The sequence below is a fragment of the Takifugu flavidus genome, chromosome 21, assembly GCF_003711565.1.
Source record: "Takifugu flavidus isolate HTHZ2018 chromosome 21, ASM371156v2, whole genome shotgun sequence".
NCBI lineage: Eukaryota > Metazoa > Chordata > Actinopteri > Tetraodontiformes > Tetraodontidae > Takifugu > Takifugu flavidus.
The window spans coordinates 8,276,279-8,303,838 of NC_079540.1; the positions used below are offsets into that span (position 1 = coordinate 8,276,279).

Here is a 27,560-nt window from a genome sequence, read left to right on the forward strand (position 1 = left end):
TATCTCAATCGTCATATTTCATTTTATTTCATTTATATCATTAATATACAGTAATTTAATATTAAGCAGAAAGTAAAGTTTGCATTTTGACTGAGACCTCACAGTTTTACTCAGCCCCTGAAAGGTCCTAGAATTACGTATATTAATAATTAATGCCAAACATATAGAATTACTTTATGTCTTGCTTTTCCTAACCAAGAGAGCATTTGTTATGTGGCGTATCTCACAGCTCAGCACTGACCACTCTATCTCTTCTCTGCTGAGAACCAGCATTCATGAATATTTTATCATGACACTGTGATATCTTTATTATTTCAATTAGCTTTCACTCCCACTACTCAAAGGATGAAGTGAGTATGGTTGTTTTATCGAAATCATCATCCTTCTTTATAAAGACCCCGGATTACAGGACATTTGTCACTGCAACAGCTCCACTTTCCCAACATCTTTTCAAAGCACTTGCGACTGTAAATGCATAATGATGTTGTCAGCAGCAGTTCTCAATTCCGCTTCAATCATTATCAAAAATATAGTGGATGCTTCCTGCCCCTTAAAATCTTGTTAATTGTAAATTTATTTTGTCAAATGACATTCTAACGTTTTCTTTGGAAATGTGGTTGGAGTCGCTTGGGTAACTGCTGACACAATACCCCCTCAGCAGATGAATTATTTAGAATATGGCCAAACTTTCGAATGCACAGCGGTTCCTCTAGGCACAGTTACGGGCGCTGCAGGAGGTCACAGGTGGGATCGAACTGCAGAGAATGTCCAAAAGAAGATGGGTGGAATTCAAAATCAGTCAGACTATCAGCTGTTCTGCTCCTGTCAGCCGGAGACATAGAGCAGCATCTCCTGCTACAGCTGGTATGTTTTCTTTCTTACAATCAGAAGAAACTTTCACTTTAGAAACAATTTGAGGAATAATATGTGCATAATATTAAGTGTGAACTGTCCTGCTAACCTTGCCAGTTGTCAGCAGAGATGCTCAAATGATTTAATTTCAAAGGAAAAAAATGCTTTCTTGAATAACGCAACCCAGAGATGTTTTCTAAAGGGATGGCTGAATGTTTTGAAAATTAAATATTTAGTCTTTAAAAATCTGAACGCGGACAGCCCTGGCAACTGTTCCTGCTGTTACCATAGGAACTAGATAGATAGTTAGACAGATAGGTATGAAAACAAGCAAATGTATTCTCCAAAGAAGACCAAAAAATGTCCAAAACCTTCAGCAATTTTAAACAATGAACGGTTGTTCTGTTATTAGATAAGATTCTCTATTTGATAATACTTTATCCCAGAGGCATTTATTAGCTCCTTCCGATGTGTGTAGGAGATTTTAACTTCGGCCCCAAATGATTTTTGTGTACCAAATTGTAGTGCACATTAAGACGCTGACCACCATTATGAAGCTACTCCACACAATACAGTACTTCTATGGTATATTAGCAACATCCTCCGAGGTCACACAAACGCATCTTCGGAGTTGCGTTACTGTGAAAATCTCGATTCCGACGACCATAAATGTCTCACTTTTAGAAGGCGTGGTCATAAATGCACCTAAACGACGTCAGCATCGTCTCATGTTTACGTGGAAAACATGGCGGCCGACTACCAACAAGGATACAACACTTTCTAAATGCGAGTAGAAGCTTTCTGGAAGTCAGATTAGAGACATATTTATTTGTCACTGTTATAAATCTCGCATGAAGCCCTTCCCTCCTTGTTTTAGCTACGGAGACCGCGACGATGGAAGACGAGGAGAGACAAAAGAAGCTGGAGGCCGGTAAAGCAAAGGTGGGATTCTCAGTTTTTGGTGTTAGCATAAGTCTCTAAAACAGCTGTTGTTGCTTTAAAGTAATAGGCTAATGTCTTCACAACTTATTTGAATAAAGCTGGGCCTGTGGGTTGTATTCTGTCGCCAGCCCCTGCTTCCATTGCGCCCTCTCAGCTGTCAGACCGGGGGAACATGTGTCCCGCACTGACAGCTGGGGGTTGGCTCTTGGGGGTAGGGGGGGTGTTAGCATAGCTTTTGCTAGCAACACTTCTTTGTTGCTCCAGTGTTTAATTTAGGTTTTCTGAATCAGCCTGCATGGTCGTGAAGGCAGTGATGGTCCTACATATTCCAGACCATTGCATCGCCATCGCCCAGTTTTAAACGCCACTCTGACAGGCTGGTGTAACAGGATTTACAGGACTTATCCTCACTAGATGCAACAAACCTCACAGTACCTGCTAAAGTTGTGCAGCTCTGACTTGATCAGCCAGCTTCACCACTCTGGAGGTTCCAGTCAGGACAGTGCATATAAAATAACTCCTTCTCCACGTGTTATAACAAAGAAAGTGATGTTTGTACCTTGACTGATGAAGGGCAACTTTGCTATTAATATTGCATAGACATTTACTATTCTTTATAAGTGATTTTTAATCGCTATGTATTGCTTCATATACTTAAAAGACCTGAATATAATTTTTATATCCTACCAGCAATTTCATCTTAATTAAATACTATATAATGCCTAAAAACATATCCTTTGAGGAGAAAATCTCTGATGGAAAAGTGAATTGAAATTCTGAGAGCACAGAGAAACCCCAGTTACACCTTGTCTGATGTGTCCTTTTGTTACATTAGGTTTAATACTGGCGGTGGGTTTGTGCCTTCTAGAAGAGCAGGTAGTAGGAGATATAAGGACCCTCCTCGTGGTGGTGGCTTCACTATTTTAGATAATAAAGGCGCCTCTGGTGCTGACGGAGCTGACTGCTATGTCACCGCGGCCCCACACGTAGGGAGGAAACTTCACAAGAGATTTTATGTATGAGGACTTTCAAAATCCAGAGATGCCCGTCAGCTGCAGTCAGTCTCAGAGCAACACTGAATCCTCTAATTGGCTGGAATTCCAATTTTTTGAATCGGAGTAAATCTGAGGAACACAAAAGATAGCTGTTTGTTATCTTCCTTTACAGATACAAAAAGCAAACAATAGTGACAATAGGCAGATTTAATTTCCAGGCGGATGTTGCCATGTTGTCATTGTTTTTTTCAATCATTAGCTGGCGTGTGTTTCTATGCAGTAATTACTGTGTGTAGAGATGTGTGTGTGTTTTGTTCTCTTCTGTCAGTTCTGAGTGATTCAATCCAAAATTGTTCATTGTGTCTAGTTTCCCAACAGCTCTTTCTTATGGTTCCCTTTTAGGTTTTAGTCTGCATGTGTTACAAAACCTTCTCTCTGCCCATTTCAAGTCCCATTTTTAAAGGAATAAAGGTTGTTCAGAATGCCACGTAATGCTAGTTTGGCTCATCTGGACCGACGTAGACAGAAGGCGCTAGACCCCGTCAACATCACGAGAACAAGACGAATCATATAACATAATGGAGAACTTGCAGTCCCGTCTATCATGGAAACTTTAAGCAGATTTTCAAGTTCCCACAACCTCCAGGTCAGTGTTGTTGTCAGGGAACACTGGACATGAATCTGCTTAGATTAGACCTGAGTGGTTAATCTTCTCCACCACTAATCATGGATGTCCCCTGCTCAGCTTATCTGGTCAAACACTGACACGTTTGGTGAAATGATTTGGTGTGTTTAATCCGAAAATGTCTTTCTTTTATGCCACAAATTGTTCTTGTAGGTTGAAATTCAAGGTAACTTGTTTCCTGCATGTTTTCAGAGCCTATGAGAAGGAGCTGGTGTGCTGATGGGTGGAGCTCGTTCAGGGGGCAGTCGCACTTTTCCGTGCCTTTTTGTCAGAAGTGCACGAACAAACGGGATTCTTCCCTGGAATTCAAATAGTGTCACATGCACAAAGCTGTAAGGGTTTGGTTTGACAAAGACCTTTTAAAGAACTCTCCAGGGTATTTAAAACACGACTTTGTTAAAACACGAGTTAACTGTCGAGTGGATCGGATGTTTGAGAGACGGGCTGCATGTCTGACCTGAACTGACCTTTCAGACCCTCGGATCACAGCACCCGTGTCATGGGGGGATTTCTTTCATTTGTACTCATTTCAGAGAGTTTCTAAAGAACAGTTTGTGCTCTCTGGTGGTGACTAACATGGGAGCTTCCTCCCTAAACCTCTGTTAAAATTGAAATGTGTCTTTGAATTCTTAGTAAACACATTTTGAATTAAAATGCTAAGTCTTAATTGGACTCGTGTCCTATATTGAACATTGATCAATAATTATCTGGATGTATGTTTTGGCTCTTCTTAACTGGTTTGTATCGACTGAACCGGACTGACCTGCTTGTATGTGCTGCTCATTTATTCTGATTGAATCAGACCTCTGCTGTATCTTTGTCCCTCCACCAGGCTGCTTCCTGTCGCAGCGCCGCCGCCGGCCTGCTACCATTCACCACGGATGGAGATCCTGTGTAAAAAGGAAAAAAAAGCCTGTGTAAATGTTTTCAGACAGCAGATGGGGATACACCTACGTAGTCTCTGCTCCTCTCCCAGATGGTGGTGCGGCTCGGCCGGCTCCATATGCTCGGCCGCTGCTCTCAGCCGAGCTGCCAAATAGGGCAACGTGCTTTGATAAGCGGCTCATTGAAAGACTCGGCTTCCTGCAGCCTGTCCTGCCGGCAGCTTCCCTCTGCATCCGACACCCCGATATGTGCTCCTTTGATTAATATTGATTATTTTTGTGGTAAAAGATGCTGGCGGTGGCGCGAACGTGCGGAGACACGAAGCTTTTTGTTTTCACGCCCTCCTTTGTAGGTGGAGTGCGTGACCGTGGCGCCCACTCTCACCCGTGGCGCCCACTCTCACCCGTGGCGCCCACTCTCACCCGTGGCGCCCACTCTCACCTCAGGCGTGTCCGGCTCTAACCTTTAGAATATATATAATATAATACCTTTACGTCAGCGAACAGCAGCGATTTTTGTAGGATAAAGTAGGAACTTGTATGTTTTTAGCTTATGAATCATCGTTTTCCAAAGGAAACTATCGAAACGATGTTTCTGCTTTCAAATGGGCCCCGCTCGGATCTCCAGCACTCGTTTGGTCTTCACGTGGCGTTCAAGTACCAGCCTGTTTTGGGTTTGGCTTCCACTGATTCCGCGGTTCTGTTGGTGGAGGCATTCGGGTTTTATAGATATCAGTATTGGCTGATTCTGTCTTTAAATATCAAGCAACAAACTTTACAGTGTCAATGAGAAGGACAATTAATTTTTAAAAAAAAACAAGGTTCAGTAAGCTTTTTAGGAATTTCACAAATAAAAAGAAACTGAAAGAACCCCTTTTAAAACTGCGTATCAACACTGATACCAGTACCTGATCCCCAGTACCTGATCCCCAGTACCTGATCCCCAGTACCTGATCCCCATCCAGGTGTTTGTCAGTGTCACAATCTAATATTGGTGCTTTTTAATCACTTATTGGGGTCCCAAAACACCTTCCATCTTTCTTAATCTTTTATCGACACGTTCCCTGTCATTAGGTACGTTGGCATTTCCACAACAGGTGGGCTGGTATTGGACTGGTATCCCTGGCAACAGGCCCCCCCGTATCTATTGAAAACCAGGCAGCAGCTGCTGTGTAGCCCCGCTGTCTGCTGGCTGCAGGGAAATTGTCATACATAATGCATACATTATCGATATTTACGCTCTTCAGGCTGTTTCCAATATGCTACTGATTAAGAGCCTGTTTAAAATGCAATTATGTTACTCTTGTATAGAGGATAAAGTATGAAAAAGGAGTAAATGTCACAGCAAGCATGTGTAAATATTGCTTTAGCCAGCCTATGTGTACTAAGATTTCTTAATTAGTTTTTTAATCTTATATAATCCTTCAAAAAAAATATTTTGATTTGTTCTTTAAAGGAACATGCAGTCACTGTTGCTGTTGCTTTTGATGACAAACAGTTGCTTTAGTTCATTAGATGAGGCATAATTAATATTGATGAATATAGCTTTCCCTGGTCGTGGGTGCGTTTAATTACAGTGATGCTATTTGTAACTTAGCTGGAACAGGACTGCATTAGTTGCTGAGTAACGTAATGGTGGTGCTAACACAGGGCAGGCCTTTGACATAGTTGGGAAGTGTAATCCCTTTAATGAGGATTAGTACCTGGCACAGCAAGAGTTGTGTGTTGTTTGGACCCAGGGAGGGAGGACTCACTCGGACCGGGTTTTTTTTGAGGGCACACTATGTTTCACTTGGGTTTCACTAAACTGTGTGGATTAACGGTGGGTCCCTCTGAGGTTTTTAAGAACATTAGGTTGGTCTGAATTGTGCTGGGTAGATTAAATGTCACTAAACAGACAGATCTTGCTTTCAGATCTGGAAGTTCTGGTCAGATGCGGCTTAAAGGAGGTTTGCTGATTCTGACTTCCAAGGAGAAGCACTGAATTTGATTTCTTCTTCCTTCCAGCTGGCTGAGTACCGGCAGAGGAAAGCCTACGCGGACTCGCAGAAGAAGCAGAAGAAGAAGAAGAAAAAGAAGTCAGCCGAAGACTCGGAAGGGGACTCGCAGGAGAGGGGGGAGGTCGAGCCTCAGCACGGTGTTGGAGGAGAAGAGAGCTCAGGTGGGGGCCGAGATGGATCACAGGAAGGAAATAAGGACGCACCCAGCTCAGAGTTCACCTTCACCCGGATGCTGCAGAGTGGAGAAACTGTGGAGCACCATCAGAACTACTCTGTAGAGGTGGGTGGGTAACCTACACATCATGAGACTGTACAGAGGCCATGACTGCTGGGGGTTCCACACCTGCAATATACACAAAGAGCTTTAGAATATCTGGTTTTCCATGGACACAATATGACTGTAGGTCATCCAGACATTTTTATTTGAACACTGATAGCTGGCAGTGACTATTAGTAAATTAAACTAGTGGATGTAGATAACCTAAATAAACGTGGTGTTTATATTTGACAATGTCGGGCCGTCCAGGACTGAGCTAATGATGCTGCGTCTGTATGAAGAACCACCAAAAACGATAGTTTAAAAGATACTTTTGTGAGAAACATTCAATTAATCACTGCCTCCTATTTTTCAAGCCCACATTTTGTACAATTTGATGACAAAATTACTCATTTGTTCGTAGTGATAAGTGTATAATTCTCTTAAATAACAAACATGCATATAATCCATATAATCCAGTCATAATTCAGAAATGATTAGTGTTGTTACCGTGGTTACATTGTTACATGCATTGCTCTGTATGTACAATAGTGTTGCAATAAAATCAGGGGTTTGTTTTAGCAAATTCTAGATTTACTAATGGCCCATTGTTGTTTTTTTTTAAATATTACGATTATATTTCTTTTATTTTATATATTGCGTCATCATTATACTACCAGAAACAATTTAAGGGACTTCACTTTGCTCCACGACCTTGTATTTCTAACCATTGCACAGGTGATGCTCATCCAGCTTATAAAAACTATGGGTTGTCATGGAAACAGGAAATTGCCGGTGATCATGTTGAGTTGTGTCTGCGTGACTGAATCTCATGGTTTTGCAACATGGGTCAACAGGAGGAAATGTGAAAATGTTCCCCACATTTGTTTAGTCTTTTTTTTTTTTACCTTGAAAAAAGGATGATTGAGATTTTCTCATTACCAGCCAAAAAAGGTGGCACAAGAAATAAAGGAAAATAATGTAATATGTAAACCGTAGACTTGGACACAGAATTCAAACATTTTTCATTTTCTGTCATTTTATTTTTCTATTTTTTCTGCTTTTTTGCTCCCTTAAACACTGAGGTTTGGTTCTCTTATAATACTGCTCTCTGTGAGCAGGAGGAGGTTGCCGTGGAAACACGTCGGCATCAATTTTTTTTTTCCTTTTTAAATTTCTAAAGCCTTAAAAGGGAAAACAGTGTTTGCTGATAGAACCTTGGCTTTTGACTCCCAGCTGCTGCAGCAGACAGGGAGAAACCCAAAACCACACATCAGTGATGCTCAGCCAGCGCTACGGGACAGATGTTCACACAGATGTGGACAGTATAACAGTCAGAAGGTCCTCATACCTTCTCTGTCACACGTTATGTTGTGATTTCAATTAAACTAACAGTGAAAGTTAACGTTGCTGCCTGTGACACGTGGATTCAGCCTTCTGGTGATGGTTAATTCAGTTAGCTGGGCAGAACTGGGAAAGGTGCAGCTGACTAGTGAGAGAAGACCAAGTCATGGGGTGGAAAGACCTGCCTCCAGAGCCCAGGGGCTGGATCGTAGGGGCGCACAGATCTGGGGCAGACTCTGGTGCAGGGAGGGTTCCTACGAGCACAGTGACCTCCATCTGGAATGGAAGAATGGTCACTCTGGCGGTGCTCAGCGATCCTTTGTGTGGATGGTTCCAGAAGGTCAGCCTCCGCTGCATCACTCCGTCATTCTTAACTCTTTATATGGAATCATCAAAAGGAAGAAGAAACAAGATTCTCTGCGCTGATATAAGCAGCATGGGACTTTTTGGCCTTAGTTCTAAGCATCATAGCAGGAGGAAACATTGCCTGCCCAGTAGCATCCCTACAGCGAAGCCTGGTGGTGGCAACATCACCCTGTAGGGGTGCTTTTGGCTGGGATAGGGACACTGGTCAGGGTTGGGGGGGGGGGGCTGAATGGAGCCAAGTATTGGTGAAATCCTAATCCAGAGGGCTCAGCACCTCAAACTGGGCCAAAGGTCCATCTTCTAATAAGACAATGACCTGGAGCAGACAGCCAAGACAACACAGGAGTGGCTTAGGAGCAAGTCTGTGAATATTCTGGGCCAGCCAGAGCCGTGGCGTACGCCCAGGCAGCTCTGCAGACACCCAAACATGGCTCCTCGCCAACAGAGTTTGAAAGCAACACTGTCAGAATATCTCCACATCCAGGTACAAAGCTGCTGTCATCGCTGTCATGAGGCTGGAGGCTGTAATTATTGCCACAGCTATTCAACTGAGGACAGTCTGAATGCCTCAGAGCAATATTTCACATTTTCTTTTCAAAAATATTCAAATTGCTGCTTTCACGTTGTCAGTCTGGAGTCGGAGTGCTTTCGAATTTTAATTTTTTTGGAATTTATTTTAGCATAAGACGACAACTTGAAAAATGGTCTGAAAACTTTCTGACTGCAGACTTCCTGAATGTTGGTGTGAGATATTTTCTTATTTACTTTGTTGTTTCTCTAACTACTTTATTCTTGTTCGTTATCATATTTAGTGTTCGTCAGTGTTGGTGAATTTAATGAAAAGTACAAAACCGTCGAGACATTAGAGACGTTTGAATTTTACAAATAAAGATGAGAGACTTAATGATGCTAAGTAAATGGATAAATAAAAGGTGACTAAAGGGAATTAAAAAAACGATACTTTTCCTCTGCCAGTGTTCATGTAGATAGATGCAGGGAAGAGGTAAATGTGAGTTTCTGACGGTGAAGGGGAATTTGTTCCCTGATCTGATTGCAGCTACTTTGAAATGGCAGCATTCCATTAAAGCATTTTGACCACTTCTTTTGCAGGCTGAAAGTGAAGTGTCCACAACTGCTGAGGATTGCTCATCAGAGGTAAGAGGGCATTTCTGAACAGAGGTGTCATTACCTTCACTTTCCTTTGTCCTGTATCCGTCTCTGTGCCCACGCTTCATTCATATTTAAAATGTGTCTCTTACGTCATTCGCACACTCAGGATCCGTCCCCATCTGTAAAGTCTAGCTTGAATTGAGTTGGCATAATCTTTACATTTACATGGATGACGTGGAATAGAACTTATCTTATAATATGTTTACGCTGGTTGTAATCAGAGTATAATAGTTCTTTAACTTACTTTACTTCTGGTTAATACATCAGCAGCACAGCAGTAATGAGAAAAAGCTTTAGTTTTTAAACTATACCAAGTCTTAGTGATTATTATCAGCTTTTTGGTATATTTTGGCATATTGTGTTAAGGTGAATTGAAATCTAATCCTGAGATCTGCAAGATGTAATTCAAAGTTGCTTTTTTCATTTGAGTCTTGAGTAGGTATGAGGAGTTCACTCGTATCTGATGTTTTGTTGACAACATTATGAATTAACAGGTAAATGGCTGCCTTGATGAGGTGACAGAGAACCTAGTGATGTCCTCAAAGGATTTTATCTGGGTACAGTAATCCGATTAAGCAGTACTTTTGGCTTTGCTTTGGGCTCTACTGGCAAACTGAATACAGTAACCATGACTGTGATTTAGTATTTGCAGCATTTCTCGTAACCCACTAACAGTCTTCTGCTTGAATCAGTTAACACATGTTGGATGGTTAAGACGCTTGCACCTAAATGGTGTTTCTGAAACACAACTGGCTGTCATCTTTATAATTGGACCGGACCCTTTGGCCTTTCTAAGGTTTCTATTAACTGAAATCAGTCAAAAGAAAGATAAATGGCGAAGTGAGGGGCATTCAAGAGGTGCTCTGATGCAGAGTCACTGAGGTGATAATAAACCAGTGGAGAAAGAATCCAATCAGATGCTGATTAGTACCGCTACACATCTTCTCTTCTCTTCGGTCTTATTTAAAAACTGAAACCAACAACTGTTAGCAAAGCATCTAAATATTAAGCTATTTCCTTAAACACTGAGGAATACTTATTAGCATTACTTTACGAATGCAAATACCAAAGTATTTTGAAAAAAAATGCTGTCAGATTTGCCACAATAATCACACTTTATTCCAAATAAAGCAAAAATCATTGTCAAAATGATACGCAACATATTTTGCATGCACTCCGCATTGGGCTCTTTGCTACCAACTTTCAAGTGCCTAATCACTCTTGTATAACAAGTAGGTACTTAACTTGTTTCTGAGTCATGAGGTTACAGTGTTGGGTTTTTTCCTACAGGATGAAGCGGAACCCTTGCAACAACTGAAAAAGGCAGGTGCAATTCAAGATATGGAAAAGGCATTAGCGGAAAAGACGAAGGTAGTGGAAGAGCTGACTGAAGAGCTTGAAGACATCAGGGCCACTTTCGGCACAGAGGGGGTGCAGCAGGTAGCTCTTTTATCAAAATGAGTTGATTTAGTATTTTTAGAGTAGACAATTCATTCTTTATCCTGTAAATACATCACTATTGATGCTCATTTAATCCATATTAAAATGTTACATATGTAGTTGCAGGACTTTGAGGCTGCGCTAAAGCAACGAGATGGCATCATCACCCAGCTCACAGCTAACCTTCAGCAGGCTCGGGAGGAGAAAGATGAGATCATGAAAGAATTTCTGGAACTGACGGAACAAAGCCAAAAGCTGCAAATTCAGTTCCAGCAGGTGGGAATCTTCGAGGACCTAGCTGTGACGGCCTATCGTTATATTCTGATCTCCTGATCTTCATGAATTTATTTACTGTGGTCAAATCCCAGCTGCAGGCAGGTGAGACCTTGCGGAACACGAGCCACAGCAGCACGGCGGCGGATCTTTTCCAGGCGAGACAGCAGCTATCGTTGTACCAACAGCAGGTGGACGAGATGAATGCTGAGTTGGACAAGCACCAGGAGAGTAGCAGTGAGCAGTTGGAGAACATCAAGCAGCTCCAGAACAAGCTCACAGAGACGGAGACGGTGAGAGGTTTCTCTGTTCTTACCAACAGGATGTGCGTATCTTTTTTTTGGGGGGTTTTAATTGTAAATTGTTTTTTGTGTTTGTGTAGGCGGGAAGAAAAGCAGAAGAATTTTTCAGGCAAAGGATCAACGAGAAGGACCGGCTAATTGCTGAACAGGAAAAAGTCATTTTGGGTCAGGAGCAGTCACTAACGCAATTAAGAATTGCGGAGGACTCATTTGCACAAACTCTAAAAGAAAAAACTCAGTTGATATCTGAGCAGAAGGCAATAATCAAAGAGCAGGAAGCTCAAAAACACTTCACGCACCGGTCGGATGAGAAAGACCTGATCATAGCAGAGCATGAAAGAGTCATTTCAGCACGCGAATGTTCCATTACAGGGCTCGAAGATGAGCTGGAGCGTTCCAAAAAATGCCTCCACGAACTCCAGCAGCAAATGGCTGCAAAAGAGACACACCTTAGAAAATGTTTACTTGAGTTGGAAAGCTCAAAGTCAGAGTTGGAAGAGTGTAAAACCCAGATAGAGAGTTCTAAATTAGAGCGAGAGAAAGAGCGAAGTGAGTTTGGAACCTGTAAGGCTGAACTCGCGGCTTCGAAGCAGAAAGAGCGCATGTCATCAAATGAAATCATGCAGCTCATGGGCACAATAGAAGATCTGCAGAAGCGCGTTCACCAGGGGAACCTGTCTGAGAGCGACGCCATCCAGAAAATGCAAGAGGACACTGGGAGGAAGCTTGAGGTTCTCAGGGCAGAGCTTGATGAGATGTATGGCCAGCAAATAGTCCAGATGAAGCAGGAACTTAATCTGCAGCATGCAGCAAGAGTGGAGCAGATGGCCACTCAACATCGTGCTGAGCTGGAGCTTCTAAAAGAAAGCCAACGGTCCCAAACCTCTGCTGCTACTGCTGTTGAGATGGATGTGCTAAATGTTAAGATTCAAGAACTCCAGTTCTTGTTCGAAGAGTCTCAAGCAATTTGCCATGAAACCAAACACGAGCTTATCCAGGTCACTGAAGAGAAGACCAATCTGCAGGTCAAGGTTGAGGCTCTTCTCCAAGATTCTGCTAAAGCAAAAGTGGAGCAGGTCTCCAACAGCGTCGCGACTCAGGAAAGCCACCATACTGAAGTGCGCCGCCTCCAAGAGATCATCGAGAATCTGAAAGAAGAGCTCGCCCTTGCTCGGGAAGAAGCCCAGGAGATGGAAGCAAAACACGATTCGGAGATAACCAACTACAAGATCAAGTTGGAGATGCTGGAGAGGGAGAAAGATGCTGTTCTTGACCGCATGGCAGAGTCCCAGGAAGCAGAGTTGGATCGTCTGAGGACCCAGCTGTTGTTCAGCCACGAGGAAGAGCTCAGCAGCCTCCGGGAGGCGTTGCAGAGGGAGAACTTCCTGAACACCGAGAACCTCCTTAACGAGGCTGCAGTTAAGCATGAAAGAACGACGGACGAGCTCCGAGTTGGTTATGAGGAAAAGCTGCATTTGTTAGAGGCTGAGAAGGCGGGGTGTGTCATGGAGCGAGATGAGCTTTTGCATCAGATTTTGGAGTTAAAGGAAGATCTAAAGATTGCCTTGCACAGCTCTAAAGCAGATGAGCTCGTTCAGCAGCTTCAGGAGCTTCAGGTTGAGCTTGTGGAACTGAGAAAAAGAGGAGCAAAGCAGACCCAGATGGAGAGTGAAGTTCAGCAGCTGGTCAAAAAGACAGAGATGCTCGAAATCAAATCAAGGGAAAAGGAAGAGAGTTGGGAAAACAAATGGAGAGAGCAGGAGGTGGAGAAGGGGACATTAACTGAATCTAATCACAATTTAAAAGAAGAACTGGCCACAAAAAATCAGACGATTGAGACACTTGAAGCTGAGAATATTCAAATACATCAACAAGTGGCTGAGCTGACTGAAGAAATCAAGAAGCAGAGGACTACTTTCTCTTTCGCTGAAAAGAATTTTGAGGTGAACTATCAGGAGCTGAAGGAGGAGTACACATGTCTTATAGAGGCAAAGACGCAGTTGGAGGAAAGGAGCCTGAAGGAGACGCTTGAATTTGAGGCAAAAATTGCCAGACTTCAGTCACAAATTCAAGAGGAGTGTGGCACTAAAACTGAGGAAAAGCACACCACTGAGCTAATGGAGAAGCTTAGCGTTACGTTAAACGAAAAGGAAAGCCTGGTTGGGAGGATTTCCGAAGTTACGGAGCAGCTGATGTTGACAGAGAGCAGAGTGAAAGAGCTGGAGGAGCAACTGTTGAGAGCGAGGGAAGAAACTGCGGCAGCCATCACACAGAACGAGAGCTTAGGGAAAACACTGGAAGGAACGCAAGAGATCAAAAAACAAGGAGCCGCTGAGCCCCTCTGTTCTGCAGAGGAGCATCACCTTCAGATTCAGTCTTTGCAAGAGGAGATAAAGGCTCTCCAGTCGCTCTTGCAGGCGACAGAATCGGAAAGAGATGATATCCAGCAGGCTCTGGAGCTCCAGAGGCTCACGCTGACTCCTTCCCCGGTGGCAGCAGCCGCCCCTACAGAGGAGGGACCTGTTGAAGGGAGATCCTCCCCAAGAAAGTCCACAGCAACAGGGTCAAACAGACGCAAGCGGCGGCAGAGGTCGAAGCAGGAACGCAGACTGGCCACCGCTGTTTCAGACTGCAGGGGAAAGCAAAAAACATGGGAGGAGGAGGATGAGGAGGAGGAACAGGCAGCAGCGGAGGAAGAGAGAGCCACAAGTGCTGCAGAGCTAAGGATGCAGCCTCAGATGGAGAGCCAGGTTATGTCACGTTCACAAGAGACGGACAGCAGAGAAGACTCCACAGACGGGTACCAGGGAGACGGAGACTCCATCAACAGAGCGGTAGGTACTCACATGCATCTGCAGATTATTAGTTTCTGTTCAAACAACCCTGCATCTTTGCTTCATGTTTAATCCCGTTCATCCAATTCCATGTATAATGGAGCGATTGAATAGCTTTCAGAGGGCAGCAAAAGCTGAATAAAGGACCCCTGCAATTGTGCATTTTATATATTGCACAACTCACTTTTGTTTGTAGATTTATTGTCAGTGTGCTGAATGACGACCCTGAGGAGATTCAGTTATCACTGCCGACACAATCGGACAAGCACGCTCCGTCTTATAGCTGCTAATTGCCCTAATCTCCGTAGGCTCATAAAATACACGATATACCACAATCTGTTGTGTGGGAAAATAAGAAAATTATTTTAGTTTTATGCAGGGACTTACGCAAAGTTTGTGGAAAGAATATCAGTAAAAATGTAAAAAAAAAGAAGCAAAAGTGTCAAGACTTCATCGGTATTCTGCTTGTTTCTGCTCCTGAAGGGGTTCGATGCAATATTTATGACCCGCTTCCACCCCCTGCGCCTTATTCCTCAAGCTCAGTTTCGTACATTCCAGTTTCTTTCCTTCCTGCAGGACGTAAAGGTGTGAAGTGAGAAGTTATTTTACCTACGATAAGTCTGCGTCTGTGTGTATATTTCAGTTTCAGCCTCATTCAATCCACCTGTTTACCATTTCACATCCATTTTCCTATGTTTTTGTCCCCTCCTGGGTTGGAACACAGCTGGTCAAAATCAGTCTATATCTTATTATTTGTACAGTCTTTTATGCTTTGGTGACATCAAATTTTCAAACCTCGTGTTCCGTATTAATCCTAAATTCTGCCGCTCTGCTGTTTGTCCATATGAGCAATGCGGCCCTGTGTAAACTTAAACACACGTGTTACGCAACTTCTAATGTAGCTCCTCCACATGCTTAATTCTGTAGAGGGAAAACAAGCTAGATAACGGCCAGAGTGCCGATGTTGAAAATAACATCGTTTGATTAAGAGGATTTCTGCACAGTTGCTTTCTGCCCCCCCCAGGAAGTGATGGTGCACCCATTTTTCTCATCCCTGAGTGTCGTATTCAGCTGCATTTGAAGTGGGATAATGTAGTTTTAAAACACCAACCTAAGTAATGATTTTGAATGCTTCTCATCCCTTTGTTTATGCAGGTGAGGAAACATGTGCTTGGACACGACGTGCAGGAGGGAGAAAATAGGGCCGATCACGTAAGTGTTACACAAGCTCACGACCTGCCTCGATTCGTTGTCATCGCAAAATGCTTTCAGCAGTTGTTCATCTGAAATGGAATTCATTAGTAAGCCTCACCTTAGCATTTGTTTTTGATTTTATCAAACTCTTGAATGCAAACATTTGCATATTTTCCCATTTCACATTGATAAACCCACCTTGTGCGTCACTGGATGCAAGGCCGCACGGTGAGAAGGACAGTTACAGGCAAAATACACAAATGTCACAGTTTCCATAAAGGAGAATTTCACAAATTGTAATTTTAGCAGAACCAGACATAAGAAATGGATTTTTATTATATTATAACATTGATGTTTCCAATGTTGCTCTAGGTAGTAAAAGTCTCTTGGCTGGCTTGAGTACATAGTCTAGGATTGTATCAGTTGGCATGCTGAAATCTGACAACTGAATCAAAGAAATCTCCTTTTTATATTCTATAGGTCATTAAAATTACACACAACGATCACGTAATACATCAAATATCTTGATTTGTAGGCAAAAGTATCATTATGATGAAATGTGGAAAGAGAACTGCTGCTGTTTAGGGTATATTTTTCATTGTTGGCCATTTATCTGCACTTATCTGAAGGTTGTAATCAGCATCCGAGCAAATGTTAGAGGTTTGAAAGGACACGACCTTCCACACATGGAATGAAAAGGGGGATTTATACCATGACAGAGCTGTAGAAATGCACCCTAATCAAAATATAGAGTGCACTTTGTACATGTCACATCAAAGGTGAAATAAGCCCTTTTGACGATTTACATAACCCGGGCAAATTGTGCTAATACATAATGCATTATTGCCACAAAAGAACTCACTGTTTGCCTTTTGTGCTGTGTTCTTCGAAGGAATAATTGCAGAACACCGATGAATACTGGCTCTGTTATAAAAAGAGGACGGATGAATTACATTATTTAGTCATTTAGCCAGTTAATTTATTCAACTGCTGCATTATTGAATTTGTTCTAAATTATCGGGATGGATTACTTTTATTAATTTACAGAGCCTAATGATACTCTGTAGATGGCCCTTGTGGTTTATTCTATGTTCCACGATGATTCCAGGGAGAGTGCAGGCTGCAGATGGAGGCGCAGCGCCTCAGCCTCTCTCAGATCCACGCCGCCCAGTTTGAGCTGCTGCAGGAGGAGACCGAGGCCCTCACACACTCGCTGGAGCTGAAGCTGCAGCAGCAGAGCGGTCGGGGAGACCCGGGTGAGGAGATCCATCACAGCATCGCCTGACTCTTCTCTCTGCCGGTTCTTTGGTGAATTTGGATTGTTACATATATGTAAATCCCTGTTTTGGTTTTTTTTAGCTGGGCCAAAACTCCTTCAGAGTATTAACGTCTCGCAAGTTGTCCAGAAAGAATGCACTGAGATCATTAAGGTATTTTTAATGACAGGCCGTTGTTATTGACAGCCGCCAAATGACCTGATCAGGTAACCTTGTTCTTTTGCACCCAGAGTTTCCAAAAGATATTTGGTGAAAAGCTTTTGGAGAGCATTGAGGTAGAGGAATGGAAGCCTCCGTTGAAAAGGGAGGACACCAGTGACTCTCCCTCTGTTCTAAGGGAGGCAAGAGGTAATTTGTAAAAATAAAATAAATAATGACTGACTATAAACAGCAGCTCTGGTTTATGTTACTTTATGCACTTCTTCAAATTCTACAGTGAATTTAGACCCACCATTAACATGTATTCTCATCTAAATCACACTGCTGTCACCTAGAGCTCTACGGAGATCTTCAGCAGCTGAAGGAGACGATCGAGCAGGAACATTTTCGGCTGTCGCAGCTTCAGTCTCTACTGAGGGACGACGGGAGCAAGGTTAAAACAGGTCATAATTCTAAAGCCACAGTGATCGGAGACACGCTAACCCGTCTGTCGGTCCCCTAGATCATCGAACTTCAAACAGCGTATGATGATCTGAAGAGCAGCAGCGAGCAGCAGATCTCTGCCCTACGGGGGCAAGTTGCCGGGTTGAGCTCATCTTCTAGTAAAGGTAAAGGTGCTTCTCTCCATGGAAATAAATGAAACGGGTCAAACACTAATGTCTGGTTCCTTTAATGTGGAACTTTGCTGTTTATTAAAGCAGAAGACGGAGCGTAATTCTCCCCGTCTGTCTCTCACCGTGCGATGGTGCAGGTGCATTTTGCTTCTGTTCAGTTGCCCCTGTTATGCAGCCGAAAGGACAACTGTTGTTTTCCTCTCACCTGACCTCTCTATTTTCTTTCTAGATGTGGAAGAACAGACTGTTACACCCTCTGCCTGCATTAGTGAGGAACTGCAGAGGCTGAGGGCTGAAGAACAGGTGAAACAGCTCCAGCTTGAGGAGAGCCACAGAGAGGAGGTGGAGTGCCTCAGGGCTCACTACCAGCAGCAGGCCACAGAGACGGAGGAGCGCTACCTCACCGAGCTCCTGATGCTGCAGCAGCAATTGCAGGACGTCACAAGAGCTCAGGCCCACTCCAGGTGATGATTGCACATTCTTTCCACTTATGGAAGACAGTTTGTTGTTTGCAGACCTCGGCGAAGCAAATGAGAAGCAATCATTTTCTTCCATAAGTACTTTTTCAAAGACGATAGAGAGCTTTTTCACCTTACGTCAACAATGCTGTTACCTGCTGTCAGACATGAATGTTGTGTAATGTAAAATGCAAAAAACATTTACATGTTAGCTAATGATAAAATATATATTAAGACTGTTTTATTATAAAATCATTGTGTCACATCAGTCCAAACGGTGCTTTCATCATAACAGGTCTGGGCAGAGTCTTTACAAGGTTTCTTACTTGTAAACTGTTATTTACACATTTCTCACTTTGTGCTTCATCAATATCTCTGCAGAACATTCCCAGTCATAATCTACGTGTTGCTGAGAATATTATTGCTAAACACAGAGTACCATTCTTTGTTTTAACAGAGATTCTGTGTTTTTATTGAAAGGTTATGAATGATCCATTATTCTCCTTCATTAGCCTTTTGGAAAATTTTGATCTTTTTTTCTGATCACCTTGAAATGAGTCCGGAATTAATTTTATTTCCAACATTCCAAATCTTTTTCATGTGGTTGTATTTCCAATACTGCCATAGACAAACTGATGAAATGAAATTCAGAATTCCAAAGAACAAAAAATCTGTTTTAATATTGACAAGAAAATTTGAAAAATTTGGTTGACGGGTTCTTTTTTTCTGTCCGTCCAGGGCTACAGAATCTGGCCCTGAGTGGAGTGAGGCGCACAGCGAGGAGCTCCAAAAGGTTAGCCTGAAACATTTTACTGTCCTCTAAATCCTCCACGTCACACGCATGTCATCTCAACATCTTAACGAGTAGCTGAAACGCGTACATGCATTAAGACACTATGACAGGGTGGGTGGGAGGGGGGCGGTTATACCCTTAGGCTAAAATGTGCCCTAAATCTCCCGCTTTGCTCCTGAAGCAGCAACATGAACAGGCCTACATCTTTAAACCATTAAAAGGGTCGGACGTTATGTAACCTGCAGTTTTACCATATCACATCAGCTAAGGAGACAAACTTGGTGGCTGCACAAAAGGAGGATTCTGTCTCGCGTGAATGAGCCGCCCTCTATTTAAGCCACGCCGGCTTCAACATTCATCTCGCTCCGACCTCAAAGCGGCCACGGTGTGGAAAGATATGAGAGAGAAGAGTGACGTGGAGCTGGAGACAAACCGAAACAGATTTTTGCTTAGCGCTAACTAGGATATGAAATGTAGGAGCTTGCGGCAAGTTGTTAAATGTTAAGCACACAGGGAATCATTATAACACAGAGGATGAGTGTGTTAGGGGAATATTGGCTTTAAATAAATATAAGACGTTCTTTATCTTCCAGTGAAGAGGATAATGCTGTATTTATTTGTGGTGAAGGGGCAGGATCTAGACACAGCTAGGAGGACAGGAATTCTCCTGAGGAGCTTATCTTTCCAGCAGATTTTGCATTTCTTGTCTGCCATTTTATCACAATGCAGCTGCTTTTGGATTACTTTTGATTTTTAATCTGTTCTCGCAGAAGCCGGGCGAGGAAGAGTCGGAGGAAGGTGTGGATTTGCGCTCGCCTGTTGGGTCCGTGGGCCTGGCTGCGCAGCTGCAGGCACTGAGGACAACGCTCCACCAGAAGTACGTTCAAGAAGTAGCTGCCCTCAAAGAACAGCACAACAGGGAGCTGAGGAGGGTCCGAGAAGAGAAGGAGCTAGATCGGAAAAGAGAGAAGGAGGAGGACTTTAACGATACTCACCGCTCTGGACGCTCCGAGGAGGTCAGCACGGCTGCTGGGCAGAACGTGCACGGGAAGAAGCAGGATTGGGAGAGAACTGAGGAGGAAGTTGCCAAGGTAGGGGTCCGTAGTTGGTGTTTTTACACCCGTCTGTTGGGCAATAGAGCGATCAGCAGAAAAAATTTGATTCATTTAAAAAAAAAAAAAAAAAAAAAGAAATATCTGTGACATCGATTACCAATAGCCAAAAATGATTGATTCTTTCTTCCAAGTGTGTTTTGTAATAAGCGTGTTACATTTGGGTGATACACTGTATAGAAGTTAAGCTAAATACAGAAAATGTTTTATTCTTTATTACACCCCCCAAACTAACATTCTGTTGCTGCACTATTATATCTCTGATTTTGTGGTAAATAGTTTAAAGCTGTCTTTCTTTTTTGACCTGTCCTGTCTGACAGGCTATTGTTCAGATGTCTGTGCAGTTCGCACAGCAGACTGAACTGGTTCGGCTCAACAAGCGCTCCTGCCAAAGGTCCAGCTCCATGCAGACCGTGCAGTCGGGCCCAGAGCAGATGGAGGAGACGGGCAATGAAGAGCCGACCCCCAGAGCTTCTCCCTCCTTGAGTTCGTGGCTGGAAGAGGTGGAGAGGCTTAAGACGGAGCTGGAGGAGAGGAACATCGTCATCGGAACGCTAAAAAAAGAGCTGCAGAAAATCCAATCAGGACCAGAACAGGTATGTGCTTCTCACATGTGTGTTTTACTCAACATAATTCGTCTTCAGTTTTGATTTTTTGTCATTTATTTTCAGGTTCTCTTGTCAGAATGCAGATTATCCATGAATTACTTTAGCATTTGTTTATCCAGTAATCGTTTAATGTTTGATTTAATGGATTTGTTGTTTCTGTGTAATATTGAAATGATAAAACTAGTGTTTATTTATGTTGGACATACAACTGGTTGCAGCTTCCTCGCGACACTGAGACTTAGCGCTGGATTTGGAAACAGAAATAACCAAAAAAATAAATCAACTGCAGTCCCATTATATTATTGGTAACAATAGTCTTGCTGTGAAAATTAACACTAAGTGTTTATTCTCGCCCTTCCTGAAGGTAGAACGGTAATTGGAGCTTCTGTTAGTCAGGAGAAGTGGTAAAAAAATGATCTGGGATTTTCTTATTCTTTTTTTTTTGCTTTGAAGAGCTTCTCTGATATTCTTCCAGGCCTTCATGAACCAGTTAATGCATGATTAGCCTTTAACTGTGTCATAGCTGTCAGTTTCCGTTCTGTTGGTGAGCATTAGGAGCATTTATATGAAAGGTTTCTGAAAACATCTACATTAGATAGCAGGATGCACTTCATTGATTTTAAATTTGTTCAATTCAAAGATTTTACTGTATTAAGGAAATTTAAATTCAATGAAGTTTCACACAGACACACACACTTTTGAGATGAGCTGAATTGGTTTCAAATTTCTCACATGACTGAAGTACAAAGACACGTGGGTGTCATAAAGGTCCTACTACTTGTTATCACAAGTCAATGTAATACTACTGCAGCTGACAAACATAATAAAAACACATATGTGTGGGGATAAAACAACCCAGACCAACTGCTGAACTTCCCCTGGAGTTAATTAAAACACAGCCATGCTGGTGGAAGTCATTTATTTGCATCATGCAAAAGCAAAGCGGGAGTGAGAATGAAGCAAGCGTAGCGACACAGTTGTAATGCTGTGTTTGCACCAGAGGGCGGCGCTCTCAACCGATCGATTGCAGCTGTGCGTCAGGTTCACCTGTTGCCATGACTGCAGGAACTACTGTTCCACTGGGCTCCTGTGGGAGTTATTAGTGTATCCTTGTGTAAGGACAGGATATACCTGCACCTCACCTCAGCTCGCCTTGGGTGAATTGACTTTTGCCAGTGGTGGCAAAAACACATCCATGCTCTTCTTGACTCTCCAGCTGTGTCTTTATCCATTTATGACTTTGAAATGACAGGACTTTTGTCTGTGTTCTCCCTGTTGCCCATCCAAAACCTAAAGAAGAGGGAAAATGGTCAAGAAGAAGATTTGGAAGAGGGAGAGTCAGAAAGGCTGGAGAGAACGCAGGAGGATGGAGGCAAACTGACATTGCGTGACCCTGGCGAGGCTCCAGACAGGTAATGGCAAAAAAAAGACTTTCTTCAAACTTTCTTTCTCGCTTTAGCTTTTTTAAAGCTGCCCCTGTCACATTTATTTACAGATATAAATATACTTTCACAAGTAGTTCCTAATTACCCTTAAATCTTTTTTTCTGACAGACTGTGGTTGATAGGGTTAAATGATCGATGTGCTTAATGTGTAAATTTATTTAATGTAGTCCTACTAAAGCGCTACTGATGATGACCAAGCTCTTTTCCTTTATAGCAGTTTCATTTAACAGAGTTGCGTCTTTCTTTAGAAACATCTTGCTTAAGACAAACGAGAATCTGAGTCAAGTCCTGCTGGAGGTCCTGAAGACGACAGCAGCAGCAGAGGAAACCCTGAGTCTCCACATGCAGAGTCTGGCTGCTTCCAGTGGATCGACCCCACCCAGTGAGCCCCTCAGACCTTCAAGCAGTGAACAGATAAACAGCAGAAACACTGGAGCTTTTGTCACATATTCAGTGTTCCACCACATATCTGAGTTTTGCTTTGTGCCTGTTATTCTATATTATTCCAGCTTTGCATGTGCAGTGTAGATACTGAGAAGTGAACAGGCATCAGATACATTTCAAAACAATCATTCAGTGTTACACAAATGTTGCAGGCAGCCTGTAGCAACCTGTGAACCCTGCGATGGGCTGATGGATGCTGCTTTAGTTATCACATGTTCACAAGCAAATGAGGCCTTTGCATGGCTGATCACATGGCATCACACTTTCTATAACTATTTAGTGTTTTATTGCAACAAGAGTTCAAGTCAAGACAAACAGTGTTGAGGTCAAAACTGCCAAAGAATATTTCAGCACTGGTTTAATTCACAGGTTTCATCACGTAGACCTTAACTTGAGCACATGTCTGCTGCCCGGGCAGCTTCTCCGACATGGAATGTGTTTATCCACAACAGCGGTTTAGATTCTTTGCAAGTGTGGTATCAATTTATCAAACATCTGTTTTACATGCACAAGATGCAACATGGTTGTAATTTTAAAAATCCTTTCTCTGTAATACAACCTACAAATCATGCTGAATTCTAGTTCTAAGACTGAAAATCCTGTTCCGTTTATCTGGTCGTGCTCTTTCCAAGACCACTCCAACACACTTCTATTATCCGTTCATCCCAGCTCTCCTGTGTGTCTGTGCTAAATTGGTTGTGTTGTCTTCCTCTGACAATACCAGGTCACGCATCAGAATGTCACCAGAGCAGCGAGCCCAGTACAGAAGATGCAGATTCGTGGTCCAGAGAGATGGAAGCCGACAAGAGCCTTAAGATGTCCCATCAAACGATCGATAGCTTGTTGCTTGGAGTCGGAACTCGGCTAGATAGTGAAGATTATCTAATGGGCATCAGCAGCCGACTCCAAGCAGCTCTGGAGAAGATGTTGATGGTCATCACTGACACAACCAACCAGGTACAATCAAGTCCAGTGATATGTAGTTTCCATACTGCCCACGTTTAGATAACCGCAGTGATTCAAATGAACAGATAATGTCTTATTTGAAATACATCACCCGATAACGCTTCAAAAGCAAACCAATTAAGGGACATTATGCATAACTTTAAAACTTAGATGTACTTCCATTTAAATATATATTAAACTCTCCAGGTGTTGTAGAAGGAACATGTACTAAAACTTGGCCAAGGTGAATGCAAACAACTGAATGCTTTTGGCTCTCTGTGTTTTTAACTACGTTAATCATGAACTGGTTTATAAGTAACTAATAATATGAATATCGACATTTTTTTTTTTTTTAAAGTAAGAGTTTTAAACTGTTTCTTATTTATGCTCAGGATTATCTAAAAATCAGACAGAACTTTAATGTTGATTTCTTTGGTTTCTTTGGTGGTTGAGACGTCTGAAGAATCCTAAGCATTCCTGCTTGTGGATTAAAGGGAAACGTAAAGCTCTAGTGACACATTTAGGCTTTGTCAGAACGTTTAAATAGCCGCGCTCGACACGGCCAACCCCCACTGTGGATTTCTGTGCCTGCTCATGGAGACATAATGAGGATGAGGCTGCAGAATGTGGCCAGCAACGAAGTTGGCCTGTGTAGAATTCACACACAAAAGAGCTGCCTCATTTCCACTGGTTGCCTACAGATACACGCGGTATTTACACTGAGCTTTTGTCTCTGTTGACCAGCCAATCATAATGCTGCATGGCAGCGCTGCTCCACCCTTGTCCACTCCCTCAGGCTGTGCATGAATATGTGCCTGGTGTGGGCCCAGAGTGATGAGCCCGTTTAACTAGGCCAGTGAGTTTACTACTGTAGTTGACTCCGCTGCGTGGCTTCCCATTGGCTGAAATTCACGTGTTAGTTATGCTGGGATGAGTTTTGTATCGCTGATCTAAAAATAGCTTTAAAGAAATGACACGTCCAGCATCACAATTCTTGCAACGCCTGTTTACAGCACAGAGTGCATGTTGGGTAAGGGTTGAATCATTTAATGAGATTTTGATTACGATCCACAAAAATCTATCCTTTCCTTAGAAATAGGAAGCAAGGAAAAATGCCATAAATGTATTCGTTAAATCTGAAGGTCAAACTCAGCATTTAGGTTTGTTTGGAAGATAATCACAAGTAAAAGTAATTCAAACCCCCAGTAAAGATCCCTTGAATACATGTAACCCGGGCTTCCAGCACTCGCATTTGACTGTGCAGTAAACCTGGGATCAACAAAGGCTAATGGATCATTCAATGGCTCTGCTGCCTCTATTGATCTGGTGTACTTTACTCTTGTCTGTGAGTGTTGGATTACCATGTCTTGCCGACGCTGTAATGGCGTCATTAAAAGAACCTGATCCAGTGAGGCAGCCGGGAATGTTAACTGTTTTTCTTGAGCGGCTGCTGTAAATCATTTCCCCTCTAGAGATGTTTGCTCACAGATTCTTCACTGACACAGTGAGATGGTTCAGTGAGACTCAGAAATGCCGACAGCAGGTAGGAGCGGGAGGCAGCACATCCAGACAACTTGATGGCACAAAGCAGAAATCCAGTTTGACGACTTTATACAGGCTGGGTGTGTGTATTTGGATAATTTGTGTGCGTGGTGGGAGCACATGATCTCTTTGTAAACCTACCTATCTGACAGGCTGTAAAGGTTGAAGCCACACCCGCTTCCCTGCCATATTTACTCGGATCAGTGTAGGAAGTGGAAGAAAAGTGGTGAAAAGTAGCTCAGAAGTCTCCAGGTTCTTTTCCCTCTTTTTTGGAACTTGAGACTCATTTTGTTTCACAAGAGGCGGCCTGGGATAAATAAGCCTTGCGTGACAGGAGAGGGAGCCGGATGCAGTGAGTAACGCGGGAATACGAGCATGCGTACAGAGGGAATGACGGCAGTGCAAAGAGGAACGCGAGACTTGAGTGCTGTCATTTTCCCCCCAGCTGGCTGCCGCTCGGACCAAACAATTAAAAGGGGCCCCTGTGAGGCTTCCCCACAGGTTAGGGTTGCTACGGATGCCTACTATTGTGAATGAATCTCGGGAGAGAGAGCGAGTGGAACAGACGTGGAGGGGGTGAGACTCACCGAGCAGCATGATATGGTTTTCCTGTGAAGAAAGAAGGTCAAAGCGAAAGCTGGAGATCTGCAAAGAGGACACGATGAGGCGGAACGCTGGGCTTTGTGGAGACACACCTCCTGCAATCGTCTTTTTAAGTGTTTAAGTCTCCAGATCAGGATGATGACTCTTTCTGGTAGGACTAAAGATTCGCAGAAGATTTGTTCGCAGGAGTGTTTACACACAACTTCTCCTACCTCTACTAGGCTGAACGGGCTCGAGGTGACATGACTGTCATCCTCTCCCCGCGCTGTTTTCACTTGTGTTTGCGGTAAACGCATAGAAACAGTTGCTTGGAGCTCTCCACGACATTGCTCACAGCTACATTCCCCACTGGACTTTATTCACAGCCAGGAGGAGACTGACAAATGGAACCCTCTTCTGATGAGTCAAGAAAAGCAGCCGCAACATAAAAATCAAGTTTGGGAGGTATTTTTGACACCCAGCTCTCCGGCAGAATGGATTCCTATCGCTCTTATTGGAACTCGAGCATGCAGAGCTCGACCTGGTTGGAAGGAGAGGACAAGGATGTCTACGAAGTGGAGTCTCGCGTTCCTCTTCCTCGACCTTTTCCACTCTGCAGCACGTTGAATGACAAAAACGCCGTGGTGGTGCAGACTCAGATCTCACATGTCAATCACAGTACTGACGGTCACCTGCTTAAGGTGATCTCCAAAATTTCTCTGCCCACTCCTCCCTATACAGTAAGTTTGTGCCTAGTAACACATCCTGTTTTGGACACTGTATTCCAGATGTTTCGGAGGTTCAGAGCTGTGCTGGTGGTTAATATTTTATAAGTGAAATATCAATAATTTAATAACTCATGTATGCGTGCAGATATAATCTGGTTAGAATTAGGCACTCCTAAGAAGCTCTATCAGGTTTGCCTTTCAGACACAGGTTTAAAGATTATAGAACTTTGATGCAGCAGGGTCACGTTACTGCCGGTTCTCATTATATTACAATAAGACCTTTGCTCAGGAAGATATGGAGCCGTTCGAAATAACTGTGATGACTGGTGGGTTATAAAACCATGCACATGAGTTGGTTAGTGGTCCTCCCAGTCTCACCACGAGGGCTTGATCCTGGGCAGTTAAAGTGTTTGTGTGTCTTTTTTAACATTTGTGTATTCTTCAGCATGCCTTTTTGGGAAAGTTGGGGGCAAAAAGACAAACTTGGAATACTTGATCTCTCAGTTTGTAGCTGACTGTACTGTAAGAATAACAACCTCTTGTTTTAAATGGATCATTTAAAAATTGGGCTTGTTATTTGTAAACTGTGCAACTGTGCGTCATCATTTAGGATTTAATTCCTATTATTTTCAATTATCATTAATGCTTATTGGACAGTTATATCCAAAAATACCAAATTACATGATATGGTTTCATTTCAAAACAAGAAGTTCCTTTCAGATGTCGCGTAGCTGTGTAATTCCTGACGTTTATTATAACGATTTAAAACCAATTGGTAAAGTTAATCACCGCTGCTTCTACAGCCACCACTTATGATACCATCTCATTTCTTCTTCCCTCCTTCAGCTGGAACATGCCCGGTTGACCCAGACCGAGCTGATGCGGGAGTCTTTCCGCCACAACCAGGAGATGAATGAGCTGCTACAGAAGCAAGAGGAGCTGCAGGAGAGGCTGACGGAGGAGGCCAGGGCACGTGAGCAGCTGGCCCTGGAGCTCCACCGAGCTGAGGGTGCGCGCTTTACCGTCAATCTATCCTGCTATAAAAGCTTCCTCGTCAATGAAGCATCTCCGAATTAACGAAGATAATATTTTCATGGCGCATCGAACCCAGTGGTGATGCAGCCCGGAGCCTTAAGGGGCTCCCATAAATAGACACGTGTGTCAGGGGAGGGAGGCTGACAGGGAGAGAAGGGATCAGCTGTTGGAAAGGAGAAGGAGCGAGGCTCTCAGGAGTGACAGCAAATGCTGATTTATATCTCAGATGATGTGTTTGAATTTGTCTAGGACAACTGCAAACTTTGGAAGTGAACCTGTTC

At 43.1% G+C, this 27,560-nt stretch overlaps 1 protein-coding gene across 1 annotated transcript in view; it reads left to right on the top strand.

The window, feature by feature from the left end:
- The first annotated feature begins 1,557 nt into the window (after positions 1-1,557).
- Positions 1,558-27,560, top strand: part of akap9 (A kinase (PRKA) anchor protein 9) — a 43,457-nt gene continuing 17,454 nt past the window's right edge. Inside the window, 22 exon segments of the mRNA XM_057021259.1 lie at positions 1,558-1,794; positions 6,366-6,638; positions 9,435-9,479; positions 9,989-10,051; positions 10,785-10,934; positions 11,055-11,210; positions 11,303-11,500; positions 11,590-14,343; positions 15,499-15,555; positions 16,646-16,793; positions 16,897-16,967; positions 17,045-17,162; positions 17,309-17,406; positions 17,476-17,581; positions 17,817-18,051; positions 18,784-18,838; positions 19,609-19,929; positions 20,271-20,546; positions 21,855-21,970; positions 22,252-22,385; positions 23,172-23,404; positions 27,091-27,253. Of these exon segments, the coding sequence (XP_056877239.1) occupies positions 1,747-1,794; positions 6,366-6,638; positions 9,435-9,479; positions 9,989-10,051; positions 10,785-10,934; positions 11,055-11,210; positions 11,303-11,500; positions 11,590-14,343; positions 15,499-15,555; positions 16,646-16,793; positions 16,897-16,967; positions 17,045-17,162; positions 17,309-17,406; positions 17,476-17,581; positions 17,817-18,051; positions 18,784-18,838; positions 19,609-19,929; positions 20,271-20,546; positions 21,855-21,970; positions 22,252-22,385; positions 23,172-23,404; positions 27,091-27,253 (5,818 nt within the window). The 5' untranslated portion in view covers positions 1,558-1,746.